Genomic DNA, 12834 nt, shown 5'->3' on the forward strand with positions numbered 1-12834 from the left:
TCCCAAATGACATGGGACAAGAGATCCTCAAAAAGCATGTGCCTAACCAGATCACCTTGCTGGCCGGGGCAGCTGAGACTGGAGCTCTGTTTAGAAGATGCCAAACCCCGTGCTTCTTTCACTCCATGTACACGTCTCCCCTTATGGGGCAGAGAGATGGAAGAGTAGGAAAAATCAAAGTACCAGACATTTATAGAAAAACAACCTATGGGCAATCATCTGATTTATAAAAAGAAGCAACAAAATTTTGTAAGTCAAAGTTAGTTTATTTATTGGAAAAGACCTTGATGCTCAGTAAGATTGAGGGCAGGAGGAGAAAGCGGTGACAGAGAATAAGATGGTTGGATGGCTTCACGGACTCAATGAACATGAGTTTGAGCAAACTCCAGGAGATAATGAAGGGCAGGGAAGCCTGGCGTGCTGCAGTCCATGGGGTCGCAAAGAATGGGACAGGTCTTAGGGACAGAATAATAATAACACAGTTGATTTACAATGCTATGTTAGTTTCCAGGTGTAAGGCCAAGTGGCAATACATTTTTAAAAGATACAAAATAGCATTTTCAAAACAAAGCATGTGTGTTTTGGGGCTTCCCAGGTGTGAACTGTGGTGTTGGAGAAGACTCTTGAGAGTCCCTTGGACTGCAAAGAGATCCAACCAGTCCATTCTAAAGGAGATCAGTCCTGGGTGTTCATTGGAAGGACTGATGCTAAAGCTAAAACTCCAATACTTTGGCCATCTCATGCGAAGAGTTGACTCACTGGAAAAGACTCTGGTGCTGGGAGGGATTGGGGGCAGGGGGAGAAGGGGACGACAGAGAATGAGATGGCTGGATGGCATCACTGACTCGATGGACATGAGTTTGAGTGAACTCCGGTGGTTGGTGATGGACAGGAAGGCCTGGCGTGCTGTGATTCGTGGGGTCGCAAAGAGTCGGACACGACTGAGTGACTGAACTGAACTGAAGGTGGCCCTAGTGGTAAAGAACCTACCTGCCAATGCAGGAGAACTAAGAGATGCTGGTTCGATCCCTGGGTTGGGAAGATCCCTTGGGGGAGGAAATGGCAACCCACTCCAATATTCTTGTCTGGAAAACCCCATGAACAGAGAAGCCTGGCAGGCTATAGTCCATGGGGTCACCAAGAGTCAAACACAACTAAAGTGAATTAGCATGGCACAGCTCATAACAGAGCAAGAGGGTGACTGGAGTAACCATTCATTTAGTGAGCTGGCAGCAGGGGGAGTAGGTTTAAGGAAGCAGAGAGGAAGACAGGGATTCCGGTCCCTGGCCCGTTGGCTTGGGTTGTTGTCCACAGAGAAGTGGGCATCATAGCCTGGTCACTCCAAGCAGAGAGACACACCATCCTTTATACACCAAGACCCCAGCTCTCCCCTGGGAAGGAGGCTCCAGGAGGAGAAGGCGAGGGAGGCTGTTTCTGACACATGCTGGGGAGTCAGTGGTAAACAACCCTTGGAGAAGGCAGCTTCCGGCCCTGGTGAGTCACTCCTCTTGGCTGGGCCTGGCTCCTGGTGGCCAGGCCCCACCTACCCTGGCTGGGGTGAGCAGCCTGCTGTGCAGGGCCGGGGGATGAGCAGGAGCTGGGCAGAGGGGGGACGGCTCCGTAGATCCTTGTCCACTGAAGCAGCCCTGGAGGGACCCCCCCCCCAGGGCCCGAGCCCGGCTGCCGGGCTTGGTCACACCGCGAGGCCCTCGCTGGCTGTCGGGGGCTCAGGCCACGGTGGGCCATCCTCCCTGCCCCGTGAGATCTCACACTCTGCACATCTCTGGAGCTGGTTGGCTCCGCATCCTGGTCCCCTGAGGTCTTGGCACCCGGCCCTCACCCAGGGTTAAACATTAGTAGCAGATTATCAGTCCAGGGTCCGGGGAGGGTGGAATTACACTTTCACCAGTGCTTCCTCTGCTGGAGCCACCTGTGCCCGCCCCTGCCAGACATGCCCGCCGAGGAGTTTGTGGCCGGCTGGATCTCCGGTGAGACACTTTTCTTCCCTCTGTCATATCAATGCCAATTGCAGGTCACTCTTGCTGGGGAAGGTGGGTGACCTGAGAGGAGCTGAAGCCAAAGTCCTGGTGGCCTGGGAGTGCCCAGAACCAGCCGTCCCTGGGCCTCCTGGGAGTTGCCTGAGGGGGCGAGGAGAGGAAGGTGCAGTGGGCGGGGGCTACTGCCAAGCCCCAGGCTGCCCCCCAACCTGGACACCTGTCAGGGGTGGGGCCATGGTGAGTGCTGTCCCAGACTCACCTGCACCGCCAGCTCCGTTCTCCAGGGCTCAGAGGACAGTTCACCTTTGACATCACCCACTGTCCTGCATTCCGCTCTGGACCTCTGTCCTACTTAGCAATGGGCTGTGAGCCCTGAGGCCAGCTGTGCTGTCGCCCCTGCCCAGCATCTGAGTGACATTCCTCTTTGGGAGAAAGAGACATCAGAACTCACCTTCTGGGGTTGTGACCTCCCTGAAGCTCTAGGACCAGCTTCTGCTAAGTAGGGAAGGACCAGGAGGCAGGGAGATGCTGGGGGGCTGGCCCCCCTGGTGCCAGCAGGCGTCCTCTCAGAGCCCCCGACTCTGCACTGCCAGGGCAGAGCGCTGCACCAAGGGAGGCCGGAGCCCTGGAATCCCCCAGTTAGACAAGTCAGCAGGATGCTCAGGGGTCAAGTCCAGGCGGGCGATGACCCAGTGTGTCTGCGGTTGGCTCCTCCCCTCCGCGTGTGCGTTCTCCAGGCAGGGCCAGGCTTGCTTTCTCTCTCTGCTCCTGACACCTTCCCTGCCCAATGCCTGGCGCAGAGGAAGGTGCCAGGGGGCAACTGGCATTTCTTTGGAGTCTGGCGGGTGGGCCCTGTCCCCCTCCTCCGGCCTGAATCCCACTCCCCCCGGCACAGCCTGGCTTCCTCAGCCCAGCCTGCGGGGCCTCACTCTGAGCACCTTATCGCCCCCACAGGAGCGCTGGGCTTGGTCTTGGGACACCCCTTTGACACTGTGAAGGTGAGTCTAGGGAAGGGGCCCGAGGAAGGGAAGGTGTCGCCTGAAGCAGACATCAGGGAGAAAGCAGGGCCCGGCTCGCGGAGGCGCTCCCTGCCTCTCCCGCGCTGCTGGGGTCCTGCCCAAAGGGCCTGAGGGAGGAGCCGGCTGGACCGCCGGCCTGCCCGCCTGCTCTGTCCTCCATGTCCAGGTGCGGCTGCAGACCCAGACCACATACCGGGGCATCGTCGATTGCATGGTCAAGACTTACCGCCATGAGTCGGTGGGTGGCCGGCGTTGAGGGGTTTGGGGACGGGAGGCCTCCAGGCGGTTGGGGTCAGCTTCCCTCTTCCCTAGCAGGGCTCTGCCCCCTGGAAGACAGAAAGAAGACCCAAGTTTGGGGCCACTGGGGGTGGGCTGAGCAGTAGCTTCGCGCCCCCTAAGGTGGGGCTGAGGCCATCCCCTGTCTTAGCTGGACTCCACCTGCCTGTGGCCGGACTCGGGAGTGGTTTCCAGCCAGAGGAGGTGTGCCAGGCCTGGAGAGGGCCAAGGGGAGGCTCCCGGAGCCCCCAGCCAGCTCATACCGTGTCTCTGCAGCTCCTGGGCTTCTTCAAAGGGATGAGTTTCCCCATCGCCAGCATAGCTGTGGTCAACTCTGTCCTGTTTGGGGTCTACAGCAACGCCCTGCTGGTGCTGACGGCCACCTCCCACCAGGAGCGGCGGGCCCAGCCTCCCAGCTACACACACGTCTTCGTAGCCGGCTGCACCGGGGGGTTCCTGCAGGTGAGGGGGTGCACAGGTGTACACACACACACACATACTTGCAGAGTGATGATCAGTTCACTCCTTTCCCTCCATCCCGCCTCTGGTGACCCACAGCCGCAGACCCTGGGCTTCTCAGGGAAACATGAGGAGTCGGGGGGAAAGGCCTGCTCCTGGGACCTCGCCTGGCTGTGGCCTTCTAGGCTGCAGGTCTGGAGGGGAGAGTCACGGAGAACAGAAGGGACAAAGGCGCAAGAGAGCTGGGGTGAGGGGGGGACAGTGCCAAGAGGACAGCCGTTGGTGCCCACCTCGGGTGGGGTCTGTTGCCATCTCTCACCCTCACCCGTGGCCCATCCACAGATCTCGCTGGGAGAGGTCCAGGGTGTTAATTATTAAGTGCCTAACCATTTGGTTCTGGTCTTTGTTCTCGGTGCTCGAGTACTGGGTTTTGAGGGGTGGGGTGGAGGGGAGAGGGCACCGTGGGAACCCCGGCTAAGGGAGGGCCTGAGCAGAGGCCCACGGGTGTGCGCCTGGCTCCTCCCCACCCCCCAGCTAGTACCCCAGGTCTCCCTCTGCTTGACACCTGCCCTGATGCTCTGTCCACGTCAGGGCAGAGAGCAAGGACAAAGAACAGAGTCAGGGGCTCAGTGAGTGAATGAATAATTCACGAGCCCCGAAAGGTCCTGGCTTTGCTTCTGCCCCTAGCGCGGGCTTCATGCCTGCATATTTCCCAAACCCTGAGACCTGCATCCCGCAGAAACAAGGAAGAAAGTGAGCTCCCAGGCCAAATGGCCTGATTTAGGCTCAACCGGGCCCAGCTTCTACCATCCCCCTCCTCTCTGGTTCCTCAGAAAGCAGAACAGGTGGTAGAACTGGGGACTGTCCGGTTGCTGATGTGGACAGGGTCCAGGAACCATGTGGAGCCCCTTTACCACCAAGCCCAAGGCTCTGATTTCCACCTTGGAGCAGAAAATGTATATTTTGCATGGAGATGGGGAGGAAGACTCTAGTTAGCATAAAGCAGGGAATGACAACCTCTTGTGTACAAAAGTTGTGTTTGACTCGGCTAAGGCTGATACAGTGTCTGACATCCCCACGGCCCCTGTGGGTACAGGGTGGGGAGGGCAGGGACCCGAGCCCACCCCTCACCACCCTGCCTTTGGCCCAGCCATGTCTTCACCCCCAGGGACCCACCCCCCATAGCAGCCCTCAGCTCAGTGCTGCCCTTGTGCTCTGCTGGGAGGGTGACATCACAGCACCGGCCCACAGGGAGGGACCCCAGCCCACGGCCCTTCCTGCGGGGGAGGAAGTAAGCCAGCTGCCACCCTCTAAAGATCACCACCAGAGCCAGCCGGCAGCCTCCGCCGCCGTCAGCCATCTCCAGGGCTGCAAGCTTGGGTGCCTTCCATGAAAGAAAAACAAAAAACACCCAAGTCCAGAAATGCCGTGCTCACCTCGCCGGGACCTCAGTCCTCACCTGAACTTGCCCTAGGTGCATCCCTGACACGCACCTCGGCCCCTCCCTTCCCTTCAAGCCCCCAGCACCAATGTTACCCCAGATCTGTCTCGTCTGCCTCAGCCATCCTGTCTGAGGACCCTCAGATCCCACCCTGTCACCCACCTTCTTGGGATGCTAGAGTCTGGGGCTTTGTGAGGCGCCCTTCCCCACCCAGGGGCCTCTGAGAGGCGTCTGGCAGGGGGTGAGGCTGGAGGAGTCTACGAAGTTGAGTCCCCAACACTATCGAGGTGACCTCTTTATCCGTGGGGAGGGGTCCATCCCCTGCTCTTTTGTGGACACAGATGGAATTCTCTGTTTTTTTTTTGGCCCCAGCCATGGCAATGAAAGCACCGAGTCCTGAGCACTGGTCCGCTAGGGAACTCTTTCTTTAGCGCCGTGGGTATGTCAGCAAGTTTGGCCGAGGGGCAGGGCAGGGCTCCTTGCTGTCAGGAGTCTGACGGTAAGGGAGGGGGCTCTGGCCCATTCCCCACTGAGCGTGGGAGAGGCTGAGAGTGGTCACGGGAGCCCGCGAGGTCCTGCAGAGAGATGCTTCCCTGTCTGCTCACTTCCTCCCGTTAAGACAACTCGGAGAGACTGTTCTGTCCAAAGGTCCACCCAGGCCCTTTGTGATTCCTTCCTTCCCTACAGGCCTACTGCTTGGCTCCTTTTGATCTCATCAAAGTCCGGCTACAAAACCAGACAGAGCCCAGGGCGAAGCAGCCGGGGAGCCCCCCACCCCGGTACCGGGGGCCCGTGCACTGTGCCGCCTCCATCTTCCAGGCTGAGGGGACCCGGGGGCTGTTCCGGGGAGCCTGGGCCCTGACCCTGAGGGACACCCCCACTCTGGGAATCTATTTCGTCACCTATGAATGGCTGTGTCGCCAATTCACACCAGATGGCCAGAACCCCAGTAAGTGAAGTGGCGTCAGAGGGTGGGGGGCAGAGAGGAGGAAGGAAAGGGGAGCGCTGTGCCCTGGAGGATGGGGAGGGAGACTGGATGGAGGGATGTTTCGATCCTCAGCCGAATACCTCCCATTCCTGTCCCCCAGGCTCGGGCACGGTGTTGGTGGCAGGGGGCTTTGCCGGCATCACCTCCTGGGTGGCCGCCACCCCCTTGGATGTGATCAAGTCCCGGATGCAGATGGCAGGGCTGAAGCAGAGAGCCTACGGGGGGCTGCTGGACTGCATGGTGAGCAGCGCCCGGCAGGAAGGACTGGGGGTCTTCTTCCGGGGGCTCATCATCAACAGTGCCCGCGCCTTTCCTGTCAATGCTGTCACCTTCCTCAGCTACGAGTACCTCCTCCTCTCCTGGGGGTGAGCCGGCTGGGCTGGGCGACTCCGGCAGCTCCCCGGCGGGACCACCACCCACCTGCCCAGACTGGAGGCTGAGCTGAGAGCACCGGCTCGTGGGTCTGATGCAGAGGGTGAACCCCCTTTGATCAAGTCACCTCTAGTGCTCAGACCAGACCGGGCTGGAGAGATGGCATGGGACCAGGAGGCTTGGGGTCCCTGGCGCCCCACACCCCCAAAGTCCAAGGCTGGCCTGGGCCTCTTGGCAGCACGTGCCCTTATTCCTTTGCTTCCTGAATCTGAGAAGTAAACTCAGAGCCAGCGGTGCTGGTGACGTTCCAGCCGCCTGCCCCATCCATCCTGTGACTTCACCCCTTTAAGAGCTGCCTGGTGCTGACCGCCCTCCATGGATCCGAGTGAGGAGATCCTCCTTGGCCCCCACCTCACTTCCCATCACACCGCTCTGTGTAGGACTTGACGGCAGCCTTTAAGCCTCCTCTAGTCCAGAATCCTTCAGTGACCCCGTCACCTTCAGGAAAAGGCCCCCTCTTCCCCTCTGCCCCCCAGCTTTCCTCTCCTTCTGTTCTCAGCAGCCCAGTCCTGCTTGAGGTCCCTGAACAAGCTATACTCTCTCATCGCCTCCCACCTAGAAGGTTCCTTTCCTCTCGGCCAGCAGCAGGCAGTGCTTGCAGGCTGGCTCCCCCATCCCGGGGCTGAGCCAGCTCCAACCTGGGCCACGTGCTATCTCCTGGAGTCCTTCCTTGGCTTGCCTCCCCCTGCCGGGAACTGACACTGGGGTTTCCAGACCTTTCTGCTCATCCCCATGCCTCGATCACAGCCTTGGCCTGTACTTATTCATGGTTGTGGGTTTGCTCCTCGGCTTCCCAATTAGACTGGGTGCTCCTTGAGGTCAAGGGTCATACTTCTGGTCATTTCCTAGCACGGAGCCCCATGCTTGAAGGAGCCTGATAAATGCTTGTGAAATGAAGCGCACTCCCAACCTCCATCCGCCACTCCAACCACCACACCCCCGCCCCCCCGGCACCCTCTTACCGGCTTCCACTGAGAGATCCCCTCACCCGGCCCCTCTTGGGGTCTCCAGCGGAGCAGCGTCTGCCTCGCCCACTCCCATTGAGGGCACTTGTTTTCTTCACCATCTCTATTGCTAAAGGGGAATTAAAAACTAGCTGAAAGGGTTCACTTAACTGGCAAATAAAGTGAGCAGACATCCTCATCTAGTCTGAGATCAACCAAGGGCCCCCTCCGCCACCGCATGGTGACCTGAACACCTGGGATTCCTGCCATTTACTGGGGCCCCCATATAAAGACAATCACGGTGTTGTCACTGAGGTGGCCTTGGCTCAGAGACAGCGTGTCACCCGTCCAGGTGGCACGGCTGCTGCATCTGTGCCTCCGCCTCCAGAGCTCAGTTGTTCTGCTACCCTGCTCTGCCTGGGGTTTGTGACAGTCTCCCACGAGACACCTAAGCTCAGATTCACCTGGACTCCACCTCCCCGTGTGCCCTACGGATCCCTTGTTTATGGGATCGCGTGTCACAGGCGGCAGATGGTACCCTAAGCATTCTTCCCTTCTCACAGTGTGGCTGCTGGGCACGTGGCCGCTGAGTGAGGCTCTGTTTCCCTCGGTGGGGACTGCTGTTGGCTTCTTGTCAACAACATGTGAGCAGAAGAAATGTGTGCAAATTGCCCATCACTTGCTTCAGAGGAGTTTCCTCACTGTTGGCTGGAAATAGGGGCCACTGCTGAGGACACAGGAGGCTCCTGGAGCCCAAGGACTCAGCGAGCACTGCTGACCGGCTGCCCTGGGCTGCATTCTGACAACTCTTTAGCCTTCACCCTAACTACACAGTGAGTAAGGTCAGAGGTGATCCCAGCGTGGTCCATGGAGCAGCAGCAAGAGGACTTCCTAGAGGGGGTTAGAAAGGCAGAGTCCCAGGCCCCGCCCTGGACCGACGGAATCAGACTCTCTGAGGCCGGGGCCTGGGAATCAGTGCTGCACAAAACTCTCACTGTGATCTTTTGTTGTTCAGTTGCTCAGTCATGTCCCATGAGCTGCAGCAAGCCAGGCTTCCCAGTCCTTCATTATCTCCCGGAGTTTGCTCAAACTCCCGTGCATTGAATTGGTGATGCCATTTAAGCATCTCATCCTCTGTTGCCCCTTTCAATCTTTCCCAGCATCAAGGTCTTTCCCAGTGAGTTGGCTCTGTGCATCAGGTAGCCAAAGTACTGGAGCTTCAGCTTTAGCATCAGTCCTTCCAATGGATATCCAGGGTTTCTGCCCTTTGGGATTGACTGGTTTGATCTCTCAAGAGTCTTCTCCAACACCACAGTTCAAAAGCATCCGTTCTTTGACACTCAGCCTTTTTCTATTGTCCAGCTCTCACATCCATACATGATTAGTGGAAAAACCATAGCTTCGGCTATATGGACCTTTCCAGGCTAAAGTTTAAGAAATGGTGCTCTGGATGCTTCTAAGGGAAGAAATGCACCACCTTTTCAAGCTGAGGAAGTTGTCATTCTGGTGACTTGAACTCCAGTTCCGGTGGCCTCCACTCTCACACAGATTCAGGCAGTCCATGTTCCTCGTGTGGAGAAACAGGGTCTGTCTGAGGCAGCCAGTGCCCTTTCTGTGCCCCAGTTTCCTCTGAGATCCCTTCTAACTGGTCTGTCCTTGAGCCCAAGTGGCCAGTCCAAGATCTCCAGGATCACTGCAGGGTCAGGGATTTTAGGCCAGACACTGCAGTGTTGGGGAACAGTCATAGGAACTTCTCAGGGGAGTCGGTGGTGGCTGGTTCAGAGGGAGCAAACATTATGCATGGGAAAGAGGAGGTGGTTCTTAGAAACGGGGCAAGGAGGTCAGAGTGGTCCTCTGCAGTTTGTCATTTCTCACCACCTCACCAGTCAGCAAGAGAAGAAAATTTTAAAATGCTCTTTTTGGGACTTCCTTGGTGGTCCAATGGTTTAGCTTCAGCACTTCCAGTGCAGGGGGCGCAGGTTCGATCCCTGGTTGGGGGACTGAGACCCCACATGCTGTGTGGTGCAGCCAAAAAATAAAAAATAAAACAGAATCATACAGCTTCAAAAAAATTAAAATAATAATGATAAAGTTGCCAAAATTCTTTTCTGACTTTTTTTTTTCAAGATTTTTTGATGTAGATCATTTTTAAAAAGTCTTTGTTGAATTTGTTATAATATTGCTTCTGTTTCAGTTCAGTTCAGTTCAGTCGCTCAGTCGTGACTGACTCTTTGCGACCCCATGAATCACAGCACGCCAGGCCTCCCTGTCCATCACCAACTCCCAGAGTTCACTCAGACTCATGTCCATTGAGTTGGTGATGCCATCCAGCCTATGTTTTGGTTTTTTGACTGCGCTGCATCTTCCTTGCTGCGAGCAGGCTTTCTCTAGTGGTGGAGAGCGGGGGCTACCCTCTGGTTGCGCTGCACAGGCTTCTCATCGCAGTGGCTTCTCTTGTTGCGGAGCGCGGGCTCAAGGGACTTTAGTAGTTGTGGCACAGGGCTCATTAGCTGTGGCTCACAGGCCCTCGGGCACGCCGGCTTCAATCGCTGTGACGCATGGGTTCAGTCATTGTTGCTTGCAGGCTCCAGAGCACAGGCTCAATAGTTGCACACTCGCTTAGTTGCTCGGTGGCATGTGAAATCTTCCCAGACCAGGGATCAAACTCATGTCCTCTGCACTGTCAAGCAGATGCTTATCCACTGTGCCACCAGGGAAATCCTGCAACTTTGTTTTAATTAGATCCTTTGGGGGGGGGGGCTGTAATTCCACCTGCAAGCTTGCCTTTGCACTGCAGGGCACAGAGTTTCTGTTTCCTCTCTGTGTGGAGGGGCGGGAGCTCCCTTCCTCTGTGCTGCTCATTAGAACCAGAGAGAGTGGCAGCCCCCCACTCTGGCTGGCCATGCAGTCTCAAGCCTGAGTCGCTTCCACTGGCCTATGGCAAGGGCTGCCAGCTGGCCTGGAGAGCAGCGCTGTGGTTAGGTGAGGGTTAAGTGCGTTGTGATTACAGAGAAAACAACTCACTCCTCTTGGAAAGGAGGGTGGAAAGACAAACAAAGATCAGGCAGGAAATGACCAAAGATATTTTAAAAAGCCAGATGTTTTTATATCAGCAGGGGCTCAGAATGTGCATGTTAAACTCCTTAAGGAATTAACACATGTTGTTTGGCATCATCGGGCTTCCCCTGTGGTTCAGCTGGTCAAGAATCCACCTGCAAGGCGGGACACCTGGGTTCGATCCCTGGGTTGGGAAGATTCCCTGGAGAAGGGAAAGGGTACCCACTCCAGTATTCTGGCCTGGAGAATTCCTGGAGAATTCTGGCCTGGGTCAGAAAGAGTTGGACACGACTGAACGACTTTCACTTTTACACATCATTATTTGGGACTCATTCAGAGAGGAGTCCCTGAGAACTAGGAAATAGTAAAGGAACCTGCTTTGAGGTTGAACATGGGGGTGGTGTCTGAGGGTCACAAGTAAACGGTTTACAACTTGGGTAAACGCATTAAACAGTGGATTTGGGTCATCCAATGTCATGCTTATGTTTTTAAGATCTATATTGAATTTGTTACAATTGTGCTGATATTTTTTGTTTTGTTTTTTTGGCCCTGAGGCTTGTGGGATCTTAGTTCCCTGACCAGGGGTTGAACCTGTTCCTCCTGCACTGGAAGGTGAGGTCTTAACCATCAGGGAAGTCCCCTGTCGAATTTATTCTTACAGCATCAATCACAGTAGGAGAAATGGAGGAGACTGATTTCTGGGTATAGAGGCTCACGCAGGTAAAGGGGGACAAAGCAGCACCCTGGGATGATTCTGGTTAAATCACTTTTGCCAGACTCACTGAGCCAAGAGGAGTCACACTTGATTGGTGTCTCTGGCCTGAGTGCTATCCTGAGCTCCCGGCCCACATGGCCAACTAACTGTCTCTGGTCGCAGATCCTTGAGCATCTCACACGTGCCTCGAGTTTCCAGAGGCCAGAAGACTCTCCTTTTCCCTGCTCCCACTTCAAAAGTGTTCCCAACCCCTGTGAATCCTGCTGCTAAACTTGGGACTTATTCTCCCTTTTCCAATCCTACTAACACACCCCAAGTCCTGTCTGGAATCTGGACAAATAACTTTTCAAATGCGAACCTGATCAGGCCCCTCTACGCCTCTTGCCCCTCGATGGCCTCCCATTGCTCTGAGGAATCGAGGCAGTTTCCTTCCACAGCCTGTAAAGCCCTTGGACATTCATCTTCTTTTGGTTCCCCCCACTGCGGGACATTTGTGTTGCGCATGCTGTTCTCACTACCTGTGTGCCTCTGGCTCTCAGTTCAGCATCACTTCCGTAGTGAAACTGTCCTCAGCCCCTCTTTCGAGGTCAGTGTCCTTTGGTTTAGGCCAGTGATTCAGAAGCACCTGGTGGGCTTGTTAAAATACAGACTGTTGGGTCGCCCTCAGAGCTTCCGATTCAGTAAATTTGGAGAGGGTCTGAGAATTTGCTTTTCACTATATTCCTGGATGCTGCTGGTTTCAGCCAGTTTCAGAATCACTGGCTTGTACTTCAATGTTCTCTCCCCTTTTCAGTCTGTAATCACATACTTTCATTTGTGTGACCCTGGTGGTTCAGATGGTAAGAAATCTACCTGCAATGCAGGAGACCCAGGTTCAATTGCTGGTTGGGGAAGATCCTCTGGAGACGGGAATGGCTACCCGCTCTACTATTCTTGCCTGGAGAAAGAATCCCATGGACGGAGGAACCTGGTGGTCTATAGTCTGTGGGGTTGCAAAGAGTCGGACATGACTGAGTAACTAACATTTTCTCTTTGGTTGTAATTGTCTCTTCTCTAAACTACAAGCTCCATGAAGCAGAGACCTTGACTCTTTTGCTCATTAAAGCGCCAGTGGGCTTACACACGCTCGATATACAACTGTTGAAAGAACAAACGAATGAGTGAGTGAACACTGGTCTTCCCCACTTCTTCCCGGCGGGCTGGCACTCTGGATTTCACACAGAGCCCTCCTACTCTAAGGCATTAGGTTTCAACGATGATAGCAAACATGACTGTAAAACCATTGCTAACTCTGCAAGAAGTGAGGGAACTTCCCAAAGACCCCTGCAAAACAAGGAAGTGAGTATGTGTTGGAGCTGCGCTGCCCTTGAGGCAAACAGTGACACTGAGAAGTTGAGGATTAAAGAAACACACGGAACAGAAGCCTTTGGCCCAGAGAGGGAGGCAGCCGGACACAACATTCATAAATTCAGTCAAGATCCTGGAAAGGGCTACACGTTTAGTGAG

The 12834-nt window shown here is 55.6% G+C and overlaps 1 protein-coding gene across 3 annotated transcripts; it reads left to right on the top strand.

Annotated features, from left to right (window-relative positions):
* Positions 1-1817: 1817 nt before the first annotated feature.
* On the top strand, positions 1818-7690 carry SLC25A45 (solute carrier family 25 member 45). 3 transcript variants are annotated; one of them, XM_055414946.2, is made up of 6 exons: positions 1818-1988; positions 2952-2995; positions 3183-3254; positions 3569-3754; positions 5880-6141; positions 6281-7690. In XM_055414946.2, the coding sequence occupies exons 1-6, from the start codon at positions 1952-1954 to the stop codon at positions 6547-6549; spliced, it is 870 nt and encodes a 289-aa protein (XP_055270921.1). In that variant the 5' UTR covers positions 1818-1951; the 3' UTR covers positions 6550-7690. The 3 variants fall into 3 exon arrangements, with proteins under 3 accessions (XP_055270921.1, XP_088688346.1, XP_088688345.1); XM_088832220.1 differs by lacking the exon at positions 3569-3754; XM_088832219.1 differs by lacking the exon at positions 3183-3254.
* Positions 7691-12834: the final 5144 nt, after the last annotated feature.

Source organism: Moschus berezovskii, chromosome 25 (assembly GCF_049115385.1).
Source record: "Moschus berezovskii isolate FMDL1 chromosome 25, NW_MosBer_1.0, whole genome shotgun sequence".
NCBI classification, from domain to species: domain Eukaryota; kingdom Metazoa; phylum Chordata; class Mammalia; order Artiodactyla; family Moschidae; genus Moschus; species Moschus berezovskii.

Bases quoted from the DNA above. Each gene is read 5' to 3' on its own strand.
- SLC25A45 (XM_055414946.2), top strand. From the start codon at position 1,952: ATGCCCGCCGAGGAGTTTGTGGCCGGCTGGATCTCCG. The intron at 1,989-2,951 runs GTGAGACACTTT...TCGCCCCCACAG, and splicing joins TGTGGCCGGCTGGATCTCCG to GAGCGCTGGGCTTGGTCTTG. The intron at 6,142-6,280 runs GTAAGTGAAGTG...CCTGTCCCCCAG, and splicing joins ACCAGATGGCCAGAACCCCA to GCTCGGGCACGGTGTTGGTG.